The sequence below is a fragment of the Protopterus annectens genome, chromosome 2.part1, assembly GCF_019279795.1.
Source record: "Protopterus annectens isolate FY-2018-M chromosome 2.part1, PAN1.0, whole genome shotgun sequence".
Classification (NCBI taxonomy): domain Eukaryota; kingdom Metazoa; phylum Chordata; order Ceratodontiformes; family Protopteridae; genus Protopterus; species Protopterus annectens.
The window spans coordinates 1,577,495,625-1,577,512,254 of NC_056729.1; the positions used below are offsets into that span (position 1 = coordinate 1,577,495,625).

Consider the following 16,630-nt stretch of genomic DNA (forward strand, 5'->3'; position numbering starts at 1 on the left):
CTAAAGTATTCAAACTAGCCATTAAAGAGTACTTAAAAAGTCACTGGATTTGTACCTGTTCTCAGCCCTCTTGGATATACCTTCACTAAATAACATAACTTCCTCTGCCTTACCATCATTTCTTCTCCTCTATACCAAAACATTTACAACTTAAACTAGTCTACTTCATTATTTTTACCTAACACTATCTCCTTTCCTTCTGCTGCAGTATTCTTCATAACACTTGTATAGATAATTGTAACTGCATATATATGATAACTGTTCTACAAATTTTATTATGAATGATTATAATGTTAACTGTGTTAGTAATGTTTATATTTTTTGTAACTATGTTTTGGAGCTTTTCTCCCTGGGCCACTGCTGAAAAAGGGCTTTTGCTCAGTCAGACAATCCCGGTTAACAAATGTAAAATAAATAAATAAATAATAAAAAAATAATTGCAGAAGCACGAACTCCTGGAAGATCATCTTTCCTCTCCAGGAAAGTAACCACTTAGCCACCAATGAAAAAAACACAACCGCAACAAATTACAACCCTCAAAGTGGGGGACTTCATCCCCACACCCCCCTACTTAAATATACCAACTCTGTGATTGCACTACAGTGGAGAAAGGGCAAAGTTCACAATGGTGGCCAAGTGGTTACTTCCCTAGAGAGGAAAGATGATGTTCCGGGACTTTTTGCTTCTGCAGTTACGAAGTTTTTATCTCACGATTTTTAGAGTCGATGAACTGGGCTACGATGTTATGGAGGGGAACCCCCTCATGGACAGAGGCAGTCTGTATTACTTACCATAGACTCATACCTGTGAACTTCATTCACCTAATTACTGACAATTGGGACAACTCAGGATAAATATGGCTAGGCCTGTAAGGGTTCTTGGGCCATTAGCCTAATAAACTCCTATGAACCTATGAAGATAAAGAAAGATTTTTGGATTGCTTGCTGCTTCAAGTAAGATATTAGTCTTACCTGTTTGTGTATTTACTGGTATATGCATGTATATATGCTTGTATTTGTGTATTTATTATTGTTGCATTTTAAAACTTTGTCTTGAATACTGTGTGCATTTCAAATTGTCTTTCATAAAGAAACCTATTTTTTAACAGTGGAAGAGTAACTGAAGTCTGCCATACTTGGTCTGGATGGTGACAGTTCTACCATAAAGCAAAAAAGGTTGTAGTATCGAAAGATATTACTATCCTTTCCTGGACATTAATGTATGTGTGTGTGTGTGTGTGTGTGTGTGTGTGTGTGTGTGTGTGTGTGTGTGTGTGTGTGTGTGTGTGTGTGTGTGTGCGTGCATGCGTGTGTGTGTGGGTGTGTGTGTGTGTGTGATAGGAATATAGGAATACAATAATTTAGATACGTTTCAATTGCTGTGGATAATATAGCACTCTAAGGCACTGAATTTAGACTTTTGTGGGAAAAGAGCCTGAAAATCCATTTCCTGTTACTCTGCTCTGGTTAACATGGATCCATAGCGCACTGCGACAGTGTACAGGGTCTATATCAGGACGTTGAACGTTGAAAAGAGTGAAAGCTCTTACATTGAACTCTGATAACCGAAGCCACAGAATTTCGAACGGTCAGAACAGCAATTTTTTTCTCAGGAAAAAAAATCGCTAGGCTATTTCTGGGACTTTGCCATTTCTTACACTGTGGTACGATCTCAGAGTTGGTATATTTAAGTAGGGGGGTGTGGGGAGCCCCCCACTTTATTTTGTCTGTGGATTTGTTTTTTTGTTTTTTTTTGGAGCAGTGATTTTTTTTTTCCCTGGGGAAAAAAATTGCTGTTCCGTATGTTCCACATTGTGTGGTTTCGGTTATTAGGAGTCAATGTAAGAGTGTTCGCTCTTTTCAACATTCAATTATCTAATATAGACCCCAGTGTACATTTTCTACATGCTCCTGCTAGGGGTGAAAACTGGACCCTAGATGCAAAGGTCAATACTAAATTGTTTCCTTTATCTAAAGAAAAGGATTATTTGGATAGTTTTGTTTAAGCATTTAGAAGGGTGTGTAAGCATGTCCAGGTCTTAGGGTTAAAGGTATTCAGTATAAACAAGTGATCCATGTACTGTACAAATGTCCACAGTGACAAGGTGGGGAAAAAATGTAGTGAGGTATACCTTGTGTGTATGCTGTTGCATATAGCAAGGTGTTGGGCAAGCATGTGAGGATGGCAACAAGGGAGCAACTCACAGAGTGTCCACATTTTCAACACAGGCTAATTATGCAGGTATTTCAGGGTGAGAGCTAGGTAGCAGCAGCATGTCTGAATCTGAGCCACAAATGGTGAAAGGTACTGCTCTGTCCTTGAAATGGGCTACTTCAGAGGGAGAGTTGGGTGGGTAATACTAAGCCTGAATGAACCACAACTGTTAAAACATACCAGACTTCCTTTGAAAGATTAGCTGGTAAGGTCAGGCTCATTTCTCAGATGGTAGCTTACAGAACTTGAGAGAGGCAGCCTCAGAGGCCCCAGACTCTTATGAGCATGGGGAGACTACATACTGGGCAAGGGGTTATTGTAGAGATAAAGAACTCCTGAAGGAGGGTCACAAGAAGAAATGGTACAGTAGCTGGTAATAGCAGGAGCCTCCTGATGAACACTTCTGATTGCAGCCCATGTTGTTTTTTTCACGCCATATGGACATAAAGCATATAAAGGTGCCAGGATCCACCACATAATGTATGCACTCAGGTCCCTCAAGAACAGGTACAAATATGCCTCAGTCATTGTATATGTGGGTGTGAATGACCTGAAATGTACCTCCCTGGACTGCATGAAAAGAGACACGGAGGAGCTCTCGGATTATGTTGCCCAGGTAGGTATGACCCTAGCGCTGAGCAGCATCCTACCATCACACAGAATAATACCACAGTACAAGCAGAAAATGCTTGATTTCAACAATTGGCTAAGCTTTTGGTGTCACTCTAAGGGGATACAATATCTGTCTGCCTGGGATGACATGACTGACAAACCTCAATGCTTTGCAGAGATGGTCTGCATCTGTCACCTCTGGGTCTCCGGATACTGGCCAAGGCTCTTGCCACCCCTATAGTGCCTTTTTTAGGTGGTGTTCCAAAGAACAAATTACCACCGTAACAGCTACAAACAAATGCAATCTGAGGATCATGCTGCTCAACGCTAGAAGTCTAAATCTCAAAATGCACTCACTCAAAGCACTCCTTAAAATGGAGAACATCGACATTTGTGCTGTAACAGAGACCTGGTTCAAGGCAGAAAAAAGCACCCCTACACTACCAGGCTATAAATCTTCTACTCCTTTTGGTCGCAGAACTTGGACCGAAGCTCCAAAGGTGGTGGTGGTGTTTCCATATTCATAAAGGATGCACACACCTCCAGACTGGTAGCCCAACGTAACGCATCAGAGATACTTCAGCTGCAGCTAACACTGGGTAAGACAGCGAATCAGGTCGTAGCCTGATATAGGTCCCCAACTATGTCCCAAGACTCACACTCCACTTTCCTAAGCACCCTGGAAAATATTAGGGTCCAGCCTAACACTCTCATACTAGGTGACTTCAAATACCCCTCCATTAACTGGGAAAACTACTCATGTACCAATACACTTGGCCAGTGTTTCCTACAGTTCATTAATTCCAATGCCCTGGACCAACTCGTTCTTACCCCCACTAGAGGTAGCAACATCCTAGACCTGGTCACTACTAACATGGGTGACCTTTGCTCTACACCAATAGTCAGCTGCTCCCTGGTTAGATCCAACCACAAACTAATCACCTTGGAAATCCACATCCTTCCCAACCCCCGCAAAGGTAACCACCATGAAAAATTGGACTCCTAAAAATGGAGGTGGCTAACTTCACGGCACCCATGCAAATGGAGAATGGTTGCATGACTGCTGAATCATACAACAATGCACTGTACGAGCACGTACACAAATGCATGGAACTCGCCATACCCAATAGAACCAAGACGCTCTCCTCCAAAAACAGGAAGCCAATCTGGTGGTCACCCTGCCATTTGGGTGGTGCAGTGGTGCAGCGGTTAATGCTGTCACCTCACAGCAACAGGTTCTCTGTTTCTTGGCTGGGGTGCCTTCTGTGTGGAGTTTGCATGTTCTCCCTGCGTTCACATGGGTTTCCTCCGGGTACTCCGGTTTCCTCCCACATTCTAAAGACATGCTTCTGGAGCATTTCTCCCTGGGCCTCCGCTGAAAACAGGATCTGTGGAACCTAGTCGGACTTTCCCGGTCAACAAATGTTAAATAACTAAATAAATAAAAAAATTAAAAAATAAACAAACTCTACAACAGAAGAAGGAAACTGATGCGGAATAAAGTGAAGCCCCAAGACTGGAAAAACTCCCCTTATCAGCCTCAACAAAAAGCTGAGATCCCTCATCAAATCCTCTAAAGCTAGCTATGAAAACAGAATTGCAGCAGACAGTAAAGACAACCACAAGGCCTTCTATAGTTATGTAAAAAATCTCCACGGCAATACCCAGATTTGCTCTGAGTGCCTCCTATACCAAGCCAACAGATATTGCCAATATACTGGCCAACAGATTCTGTGCCAATTTTACCCCCCCCCCCCAAAGGACCAATCACAATACCAGTAGATTGCCAGGCACCCAGTATTACTGCTGCACAGGTTAAAACAGCACTGTCCAAGGCCAAGAATACAGCTTATATGGGACCTGACAATATCTCTGGCTGTGTTCTACATGAACTACAGAGTGAGCTGGCACCTCACCTGTGTGCCCTGTTCAATCACAGCCTCACCTCAGGCTTTGTCCCTACTGAATGCTGCACTGCTACAGTCATCCCTCTCCACAAAGGAGGAGCGACTACTGACTCTGGTAACTATCGCCCCATTAGCCTGATGAGTCTGATATGTAAAGCTATGGAATACATCATCATGGCCCTAATAAACAAGGATATAGGGAATATCCAAATCTGGATCCCACACAGTTTGGTTTTGTGAAGGGTCGATCATGCCTGCTCAACTTGGTCAACTTCTTTGAGTCAGTCACCAGAGCTGTGGATGAAGGCAAGGTGGTTCATACAGCCTACCTTGGTCTAGCCAAGGCTTTTGATACCATTACCCACTCAGGAATCATAGAAAAACTCACTAAGCTAGGCATCAACCCCATATCACTAGGTGGGTGGCAAACTGGCTCACAGATAGAACCCACAGTGTGAAAGTAGCTGACTCCAAGTCGGACTGCCGACTAGTCACGAGTGGAGTCCCGCAGGGTTCAGTCCTGGGTCCTCTCCTGTTTGGTATCTACTTCTTTGAAGTCCAGGCCAACACGAAGGGACTCTGGCTGACAAAGTTCACAGACGATTGCAAGTTGGGAGCTATTATTAACTCCCCAAGTGATGATGACATCCTACAGAATGGCCTCACTGAGACCAGCGACTGGTGTCAGAACCATGGCCTTAAGCTCAATGCCAAAAAATGTGTCATTATCCCTTTTGGGAGAAACCTGGTTCCCATGAATTACCACATTGATGGTAGTCCACTGAAAGCAGAAGGTGTTATAAGAGATCTGGGAACACAAGTTGACAACAACCTCTCTTTTTATCACCACATTGCCACTGTAGTCAGAAAGTCCTTCTATATGGCACATCTCATTACTAAGGGTTTTGCATCCAGGAAGATAGAGGTCATTGTCTCCCTCTACTCTTCCCTCATTAGGCCATTCATTGAGTACAATGCCCCATTTGGTGTGTACCTCACTAGACGCTTGCAACAACTGGAGAGACCACAAAAGTACCTCACAAAGAGGATCCTGGGCCTTAAACACTTAACCTATATGGACAGACTCAAAAAACTCCCAACTATTCTCTGACTCATATGAGCTACTTAGAGGCGATCTCTGCTCAACTTGCAAAGCCATGTCTGACCCAGCTCTGTTAGAAATGCAACATCTAAAGAAATCCCAATCCCTCCACACCACACACTCCAGAGACCTCAACCTCATTACCACAATCAACAGAATGCACTAGAGGGACAGATTCATAACCCAGAGACTGCCCATGCTATGGAATAGACTTCCCATACATCTCAAGCAGAGCACCTTGCTGACCTTCTTCATGAGAAATCTTGATGAGTGGATGGGAAATAGAAAATTCACTCTGGGGGTAACTCCAGTGGCTCTACTTGACAGAGGCACTGGGAACTAAAGTCAGGTGGCACGATTCCAGGGTAATCTTTTGGCTAGGTTTGTAAAGGCCCCAGGGCCATTAGCTTAGTACACACCTATGAACCTATAAATAGAGGGCTTATGTAAAATTTCCATTGGTCAGATATAACAAAAACATGATAGGGTGCTGCAAGATGTGTGAGAAATGCCAGAAATTTTCAAAGCAGGAGGCAAAGCTAAGGCTGCATTGTTGCTTTTTGCTTGTTATTGAGGAAACATTTCAGAAGGTAGCCATGGATATCATTGGGTCTCATAGTACTCAAAACACCATAGGTAAAAAGTTAATATTGGTAGTGGTAGGCTATGCTAATAGATACTCTGAGACTGTATTATATTCTGTTGAGGCACAGAAAGTGGAAAATGCTCCATTAAAATTTTTCAACGGAGTAGTTTTTCCATTGGAAATACTGACAGATAAAGATGTTAATTTTATGACAGACCAGCTGATCTGTTTGTGGACATTTTGTGGGATGAAGTAACTATAAACAAATAGCTTGGCAGAAAGATAGAATGCCACTCTTAAAATTATATTGATTGCATTCACCTATAAGTTTAAATAGAACTTGAGCAAGTATATTTGCACCATCTCCTCTTTGCATGCAGAAAGATATGCATGAATACAGGTTTCACCCTCTCAGTTCCTGTACAATCACAGGGTCATGGGAGTCATGGATTTAATTTGTAATAACTAGAAGGGTGAATATGATTCCTTTGAGGAGTCCATTGTGAGGAATTTCTTTAGGGATACATCTGAAGAACTCATTGGATAGTATAGGAATACATGACAAACTAACACAAACACAAATGCAGCAAAAGGTCTGTTATAAACAGACAGCAAGAGCATGTGAATTTACTGTTATACAAAAGGTAAGTGTGCTAATTCCTGTTTGACATAATAAGGAGCAGGCAGTATGTAAGGATCCTTTCATTGTTGTCTAAAAGGTAAGAATGTTGGTACATTTTCAAAGCAGGAGGCAGAAAAGCAACTTCTACATGATATAGCCCCACCATGATAGCAAGGTATTGATATTCAGTATCTGTAAGGGGTTACAGGAGGAATCAGAGGACTACTTTGGTAGACCTTCTTATTGAAGCTCAGTCTGATAGCACTGCAGTTGATCTCAGAAGCTAGCTTCTGCCAGATTCAGGGAATATGGGCAGTACTACAGACATTTGGAGATATAGCCACTGGTATGTCAGGGCATATTCACCCCATGGAGCACCATATGTGCACAGAAACCCAATGGAGCCACTGATATGTCAGGGCAGGTCCACCTGATAGAGCACCATGTGGGTACAGGCACTCAACAAAGCCACTGATATGTCAGACCAGAACTATGTGCACAGGGGTCCACTTTTTAATTTCGAAAGACCAAAATCTCGACTTTCAAAATATCAATCCCAGAAAGTCGAGATTTTGGAAACTCAAAATTAAAAAGTGAAAAAAAAACTAAAACAACTAAAACAATGTTTTTGCAGGGGGCAAGCCCCCCTGCACCCCCACACCCCCCTACTTAAATATACCAACTTTGAGATCACACTACAGTGAAGAGAACGGTAAGCAGAGCAGGAGCATTGCTGTTCTCTTCACTGTAGCGCAATCGCGGAGTTGGTACATTTAATAGGGGGGCTGGGGGTGCAGGGGGGCTTGCCCCCCTGCAAAAAAACATTGTTTTAGTTGTTTTGTTTTTTGTTGCACTTTTTACTTTTGAGATTCCAAAATCTCGATGTTTTGAGTTCAGTGTCTCAAAACTCGGGATTTTGGTCTTTCGAAATTAAAAAGTGGACCTGTGCACTCCTACAACATGACAATCCAGCATCAGATGTTCAGTCAAGACAAGGGGCTGAGTAGTGCATCCAAGGAATGTACCCACATCTCCAGCTTTGTTTCTTGATGTCATCTCTAGAAACTCCATTGAGATCAATAATGTAATGTAGTAATGACTGTACATATAACTCCACCTGCTAGACTGACCAAAAATATGAAATGTACAAGGTATATAAACTTGCAACTGAATTCTTCTGTGAAATACATCTGATATGTAAAACATAACATGGTGTAAAAACTATGTGAATAAAACTGCAGCGTATTAGATTGTTTTCTGTCGTGCCACATCTGAAACTGAAAGTACAATATAAAGTGCAGATAAGTAACTTTTTTTGTCAATAAAGAACAGATAGATGGCAGGAGACTTTAAAAGACAAGACTGTAATTTTTATTTGTATAGGTATGGTAGCAGAAACAAACAGACACACACACTCACTGAAAGTTATCTTGCATAAACCAGTTCTCTTTTGTTGTTTATGGCATCACATCATTCGTCTGAGGCTTGTTAAATTCTGAGTGGCAGGAAAATGCTACTGACTTTGTACAGAGACATTGTACGTGGTTGGTAGTGTGTTAACTCTATATGTTTCAGTGACAAGCCTTCCTGAGATACCACCCCTGAGGTCAAGTGTCTTGACCACCTTGCTGCAAAGACCCAGCTGCTGCTTTGAAAAGCCAGCTCACAGAAACCAATTTGAGGACAATGTTTGTGGTACTTTTGATATGTTTAATGGACTCTTCTCCCCTGCAGAAAAGAGTGTTTATATAATGCCATGGCTACTGTTTAGAAGTGCTAGGCACAGGAAATATTTCATAGGTTAGTACTAGGCTAACTGCCCTTGCAAGCCATTTTAAGCTTAGCCAATTATCTGCTGTGAGATTCAAACCCTGTACTTCGCATTTGTAAGGCAAACACCTTAACCATTAGGCCACCCTCCCAACCCTTAGACTGCTAATTAATGTTTTTCTGTAGTTTATATATATTCATTTGGTCGACAATCAGTTTTATGTGGGGGGCAAAGCCCCCCACACCCCCCCTAACTATATATATCAACTCCAGGGTTGCACAACATTGGGGAGGGGGGCAAATCTGCCTGTCGACCAAATGAATTGTCGACCAAATAAAAGTCGATCAAATGGCTTGTCAACCATGTCAGGTAGACCCATATATATATATATATATATATATATATATATATATATATATATATATATATATATATATATATATATATATATATATATTTGTGTGTGTGTGTGTGTGTGTGTTGTACTGTGCCATGTCCATGTATTTACTTTCTTCTGTGTTTTTTTGTTTCTCTTAGTAAAGGATTTATTTATTTTTTATTTTAAAAGCTTATGTCTGTTAATTATTTACTTATTAATTGATAACAGTGACTACTGAATGTTGATAACTAGCTGTTCATATCCATCTCTGCAAGAGAGAGTGCTCAGACAGCACTGCTACCAATTCTTGTATTTTATCTGGCTTACTTGAGAGTGGAAGAGTAACTGATATTTGCCAGGCTTGGTCTTTATTGTGGCAATTCTGCCACAAAACAGAAGAGGACTGTGGCACTGGAAGATATTATTAACATATTATGTATGTGTGTCTGTGTTTGTATGTCTATGTGTGTGTGTGTGTGTGTGTGTGTGTGTGTGTGTGTGTGTGTGTGTGTGTGTGTGCATGTGTGTGTAGCTCCATTCAGTTATTGTGGATAGTACGGTACTGTAAGGCATTGAATTCAGTAGGGAGCCTATTTGGGTGTGGTTGGTGTGGGCCAAAGTTCAAAGTAATAGTGGACATTTTCTACACAGTCTTAACACCAAGCTTCTCTTAGTTAGTTATATTGACACGCACATTGACACACACAGATATATATATATATATATATATATATATATATATATATATATATATAGAGAGAGAGAGAGAGAGAGATCCCCTTCAGATCGTGGAATGGCCATAACGTCGACATGCATATGGCCGAGACGACAACATTGTTTCTTCCAAACATCGAATGGTTTGTATGGAGATTGCCATTCACTTCAATCTAAGTGTGATCTTAGAGTTGGTATATTCAAGTAGCAGGGGGTGTGGGGGGGTGCAGGAAAAAAAAAAGTGTTTTTTTTTTTATTTCAGTCCGATGTTTTGAAGATACGATGTTGTCATCTCTGCCATATGCCTGTCGACCTTATGACACACACATACACCATACCTCTCAACCACTTAGAGCACAAATGTGGACAAAGTTACAAATAATGAGGAGACAAAGGACCAAAAATAGAAACACTTTAAATATTGCTCTTACAAACTTAGAAAGTTGATAGATTAACAGGTTTTGCATTAGCTTGAATTTTTGATGGATATGAAGTTTGAAACTCAAATATCTACCATTTTCTGACTTCAGTCCTTGATGATTTGCCATTGATTTGGCAAAAAAACACAATTTTATGAGAAACAGGCCAAACATATTTAGCAAAAATCTGGACATCCTGAGTAAATCTGGACAGTTGAGAGGTATGAAGATACACAGGCTCACACATAGAATTACAGTCTCTACTCCAAACACACAACTTCCCAAATGTCAAAAAATGACCAAACCTCCTTTTGCTGAAAAATAAATTGCCCAAACTTCATAAAACTGAAATCTGCACAAACCACCACTACCTCACTTTGTACTAATCATGAAAGGAAAACATTTATTGTTTTCAGTCTACACACACACACACACACACACACACACACACACACACACACACACACACACACACACACACACACAAAATACTTAACACTACCTTCAGATGCACTTTGAGTAGTGGTACTGTGACGGAAATAATTTTTCAGTAGGTAATATGCAAGGTATAGGTCAGGAACATGGGCAGCATTAGGGCACATGAGTCTAAGGATGGCCAGGATGTCTTTACCACTCCGCACTACTTTAGTCATGTGTGCTAAGACTGACACCACACCTAACCACAAACCTATACATTACCTTCCAAAAAAAAACTTTCTGTAACAGTACAGCTATACAAGTCACTCACACAAGGCCAGATAGCTTAGTACTAACCTATGAACTACACATACACCTACACACATGCATGACACTATACCTATCTCCCTACCTAGCCCTTACTCAGATGGATATTAAAGATCTTACAACACTTGAGAGTAACAAACCCTCTGTGATATAATGTCAGTGTTTTTCCTTATCAGTTTGCATCCATGTAAACAGGCCATATATCTAATGGAATTAGTGTGCGCGCGCGCGCACACACACACACACACACACACACACACACGTGTGTGTGTATATGTTTGTATTCCATAATACCTTGCATAATTTGCTATATATGCCTTTCACAGTCTCTCTCTGATTGAATAATGTCTAAATGAGCTACATTCAATGTAATTGTCCAAAACTGGCTAAAAATAAACTGGCTAAAATTTCTCCAACTATAAAATCGATGTCATATAACTTGTATCTATTCTAACCCATGTTTTCATATTATATCTAATTTGATAAAGTTATTTAAATGGCAGTTATTTTTCTATTATTTTTAAAGACTATAACATTATTGTTCTTAAAATGTTTTGTAATACTTTGGAGCTTTTCTTCCCAGGTCTCCTCTGAAAATGAACTCTTACCCAGTCAGACATTCCCGATAATCAAATGCCAATAAATAAATAAATAAATAAAACATTATAACACAACACAAAACAGTTAAATGATGATTGCACCCACATCTGAGAGTGTCAAATACTGAAAGTGTTTAAAGTAGGTGTCACACAATTTGTAAATGAGTCTAGCAAGCCTCAAAAGATGTGCCTTCAGATTCATAAAAATGCATTCTAACCTATATAAATCTTATCACAGAATGTTTCATTATACAACAAAGAAGACAATAACACAATGCATTGTTTCCCCATTTTATTTTCATTGAAAAAATGAAAACATTTTTTTCAGAAAACTGTACATTAATTAGATCATAAAATATATTTATATAAATATGTTATAAAAAATATATGAGCAGATTTAACAAAGTGATAAAATATATTCCTTAACGGCTTATATATTCTATGTATACAAGTATATAAAAAGATAAAAAATCCTAGTGCAATGTAAGAAAAATCTCCTGAAAGTTAGCCCTTTGGGGGTTTTGAGAGTGCATCATATTAACCCCAGCTTAATTCATAAACAAAAAGTCATTTTCGAGATTAACTTCTATAAGGAAAATGCGCCACTTTATTCCTTGCTTCTAAATAGAAGAATGCATAAAATTAAATGCTGTCTCATTTCTGGCAATAATTGACTTTGCTACCTCTTCCTCCTTCTGGAAGATTAATGAAAAAAAAAAAAATATATATATATATATATATATATATATATATATATATATATATATATATATTGTGTGTGTGTTTATTTCTTCATGAAATGTACTGCAAACCTCCCCTCAAAAGGTGTGTACACATTAACAGTTTGTTGCACTGCATAATGTAATATACATTATAAACAGCTTGTAGCAAAAAGTTTCATATGTAAGTCTTTTTCACTAGTTCTACCAAGGTCGCCAAACAGGCCTGTTAGATTGCTGAAGCACCGAGAGCTGAGGTCTGGAGAAATGTTGTGAAGTTGAGGACGAAGAACCAGAGGAGCTAGAGACAATACAGGAACTTCCAGAGGTTTGAGGTTGGCTGAGATGGACCTGTGCTTGAGCATTCTGACACAGATTCACTGGGCTGGCTGGAGGACTGCAGGGACAGTTGTGGCATGGGGATTTAGACCGCTGTAGCTCTGATGCCTTATGTAGATTCTCCAAGAGACGATGACAGGTGTCTTGGTCTAGTGAACTGCAAGTAGGTAGGATGTGGGTGAGATGTTGGAGGCATGCTCGATATCCGTCATTGTAGCTTTCTGATGAATCTGGGGATTAAAAAAGTCGAAGTTTAGATGCCTTCAGCTAACTGCTATAGCCTTTTGCATTCATCATTTTAAAAAATAAAACGGTACAGGATATTCTGTAATGCACACCATCAAGCTGATTTTCTTCTAAATTTAGTATAAAGTATATTCCAAAGTATAATTCTGTTTGAGGAAAATAAAACCGTGAAAGCATATACTTTTAAAAGGCACACGGCAGACTTGGCAAAGAGTGAAATAGGCGTGACGGATGATCCACCCATGCACAATCTAGCTCAAAATCGGATGATTCGAATGCATGCTTCTATGCTTACATTCCTTTATAAAACAGTATAGTAGCCAAACCAATACTAAAATGCTGGTATATGTTTTTAAATGTATGGATCTCATGAATATCATAAACCACAGTATGTATGTCTACCTCTCAACTGTCCCTGGTTTTCAGGGACATCAATGATTTTAACTCAAATTTTAGCTCCGTCTTTCTTAATCCCTCCTAAAACTGTTGACTTTTGCAGAAAAAGTTGTGTTAAATATATTTAATTAATAACAAAAAATATTTTTTAGAATTCTATGCTTCTTTTATGTCCGAAAATGTATACTAATTCGCATTGTCTTACTTTGTCACTATCTCAAGTTAACAGTACTAATATTTTAAGTGTCCCTGAATATTTCTAGATTTATCCCTGATTCTGTTGAGATTTGTCCATAATCCATTAAGAGATAGATGTCTTATGATATCCTCGTGTCGTGGATGTATAAGGCACTCGGCTTTGCTGTACCTCGTAACATTTGGAGGTGCTAACAATCAAATAAAAAAACGCAGTTTTCTGCAAGCTTGCTTGTCAGTGAGCCTATCTTTAATTACACAAGTACCCCCTACCCCCACACCACTGCTATATAGATGCATTAAGGCAGTCCAGGTTGAGGGTATGTAATGTTTAGCATTTTCCCGTGTAACTTGTACTGCCACTGTAATACCAGACAAAAGTTAAGAATTTTTTAGACATCTAGACTTAATCTCACCTTACTGTTCAAACACTAATTGTAAACAAGACAAATTAAAAAAGTTAAAACTACGGTATATAAAACGTGCTAAATAGTAAGTACCTTATAACAATTCTGCCTTATGTGGGATGTAGATAAAATTCTGATCCTTTGTGTGTTAGAACAACACTGGCATAGATATCTCATCTCCTCCAGCCCACCCCCTCAAAAATGTAATATTTTGAAATCTGTTATGCGCTGTTCTGTACAATCGCTAAGAACTTCAAACAAATTTCACTTTACTGCAAGGCAAGGGTTAATGGGTTTTTCTTTGATTTATTCTAAGCAAATGATCCCTGGCTTCCAAATAAGGTGTTAATGTGTTTGTTCAGGCGAGTGCGCGTGTGCCTGCTGTGTGTTTGCAGTGAACCGCTACACAAATTTGGGCAATTACTTTCAACACAGCCAGACTGCAAGGTGACAAGCAGCCCTGCACATGCCAAGCGGCTTTTTAGAAGTTACAAAAACTGTGAGGGTGTGATTTTTACAAGTGAGGTGTGATCTCCTGGATCACTTGCGACTTCAAAGCTTTTTTTTGTTCCTCCAGTGTGATGAAGTGTGTTTTAACAAATGTGTATTAGTAGGGCTCACACGAGCCCTTTTGGTTTTATGCTTTTTGATGCCCGATTATGCTTTTTATGGCGATATTACTCTGGCAATTAGTCTACTTGTTGGTAAGTACAAAAACAATGACACGTAGAAGCAAACCAAAACGCTCCACTTCAAAGAAAGGAAGCGCACACACGATTAGCTGTTCTTATATTTTAGACACAACAGATACAATGTGATTGGAACACGAAAGCAGCACTCACTTTGCATTGACTGGGTCCTGGGAAGTTCTTTGAGGAAGCGCACTGTCATTTCCAGGATATCAGCCTTTTCCAGTTTGGAATAACGGGAGTTCTGCAAGAAAAAGTCAATATCAGACACATCAGCAAACGCAGTTTACAGCCACATTTCTTAATACACAGATAGGTCAGAACAAAGACATCTTTGGGGGGGGGGGGTGTAGTCCCACATACATTATGACACGAGAGTCGAGAATGGGAAATTACGGGAACACCCCAGGGTTAAGTGTATAAAAGTTAAGCATAAAAATATATATTCTGAAATTTACAGAGTGTTACACTTTAAAATGGGTAAATTAATGGACTGCAGTTTCTTTGCGAAACCCAGCCATCAGATCGCCAGCTTTACCAGAGCACAGCTCTGTTAAACTACCTCTTTGAATTGTTATTAACGGGCTGGGTTAAATTCACCAAAGCTTCAACTGGTTTGGTAGGCAATTTACATCTGCTTTACTGTTCCAAAGTCCAGTTAATATTAAACAATTATAATTTTAATTCCATTTCACTAACAGACTAAAAATCACAAATAACGAAAAGGTGTTACCATAATGCCTATTAGAATGCTTTAACTTCTATAGATAGGTAGATGGGCAGATAGATTCAAGCATGCACTACAGAAACACAGCAGGTTTACAAATCACATAATGAACTTTAACAATATCCTCGAAGTCTAACCGCAAATATATTCTAATCATGTCAGGATCAAAGACCGACCTGTAGGTCTACAAGCATGGACTAATCTGTGAAATGTTTGCATCACACAATTGCTGTATTTTATAGTAAAAAGTCTATACGATAACCTATCAGACAATTTAACGTTCATCTGACTTCATATTTATACAAACATACAGGATTTGAAGCACATCATCCTAAGTGTTAAAACCCCACAGATAACGTGCACTTACATCCTTTCCTATCAAAGGGAGGATGAGAGTCTTGAGCTGGTTAAGGCTTTCATTAATCCTAGCCCGTCTTCTTTTCTCCATCAAAGGTTTCATTGTCTGAAACAAAGCACAGGGAAAACATTGAATACTGTTTGCATTACAAGAGAATACAAAACATACACAGTGATTACTCAACATTAATACAATCAAACGTTTTTAATTCAAAAACAGCTGACTACTTCTACGGTTTCCAGGAGACATTATACTGATGTTAAAAAAGTAGACTGGGCAGCAAATATCAGGTTTAGGCTAGGGTCACAGTCGCAGCAAAAATGCCTAAAACCATATTATATATATTAGCATATCATCAGACAAAGCAACAAAAGACAAATAGACAATGGGTCCAGGGACTAAGGCTAAAGTCCAGCATATTAAAGACCGGGTCCGCGGCCGTGTTGCAGACAGCTGGCAGAGAACAGCTTACCTTTCTAAGTTCGCTTGCTTCTTTTTTCTTTGTCCCACTAGTCTTTGGACAGTAGCAATTCTGCAGTGGCTCTGGCACTACAGTATTGGGAGACATAGCTGATATCGTGTTTTCAGAGCACAACAGAAATTAACCAAGTATTAGTTGTATTATGAAAGTCGGAGCAGCAGAATGGCTTGAAATGCAGCAGGGTTCAAATTTATTACAGAGTGGCGCTGCTGGACCCGCCTTTAGGTGTGGCCCCCGTGCTGCCTGCTCGCCACGCCTTTTGCGAAGGTTTGGATTACTGACCTACTGGTTTGTTTCGTGGTTCATGGTTCCTGATTTTTGTGTGTGTTTCAGTGCCTGTGTGTGTGTGTGTGTGTGTGTGTGTGTGTGTGTGTGTATGTATATATATATATATATATATACAC

The 16,630-nt window shown here is 39.7% G+C and overlaps 1 protein-coding gene across 1 annotated transcript; it reads right to left on the reverse strand.

The window, feature by feature from the left end:
• Window positions 1-12,419: 12,419 nt before the first annotated feature.
• On the reverse strand, window positions 12,420-16,375 carry HES2 (hes family bHLH transcription factor 2). Its single transcript, XM_044063022.1, has 4 exons — window positions 16,218-16,375; window positions 15,755-15,850; window positions 14,814-14,904; window positions 12,420-12,957 (listed from the first exon to the last, which is right to left on the reverse strand). Exons 1-4 carry the CDS (start codon window positions 16,311-16,313, stop codon window positions 12,593-12,595), a joined length of 648 nt encoding a protein of 215 aa, XP_043918957.1. The 5' UTR covers window positions 16,314-16,375; the 3' UTR covers window positions 12,420-12,592.
• Window positions 16,376-16,630: the final 255 nt, after the last annotated feature.

What these genes read in the sequence shown, in the direction of transcription:
- HES2 (XM_044063022.1), bottom strand. Translation starts at nt 16,313, where the DNA reads ATGTCTCCCAATACTGTAGTGCCAGAGCCACTGCAGAATTGCTACTGT. An exon ending in AAGCAAGCGAACTTAGAAAG is followed by an intron (nt 15,851 to 16,217) that starts GTAAGCTGTTCT and finishes GCTTTGTTTCAG; the next exon opens with ACAATGAAACCTTTGATGGA. An exon ending in CAGGACCCAGTCAATGCAAA is followed by an intron (nt 12,958 to 14,813) that starts GTGAGTGCTGCT and finishes TTTAATCCCCAG; the next exon opens with ATTCATCAGAAAGCTACAAT.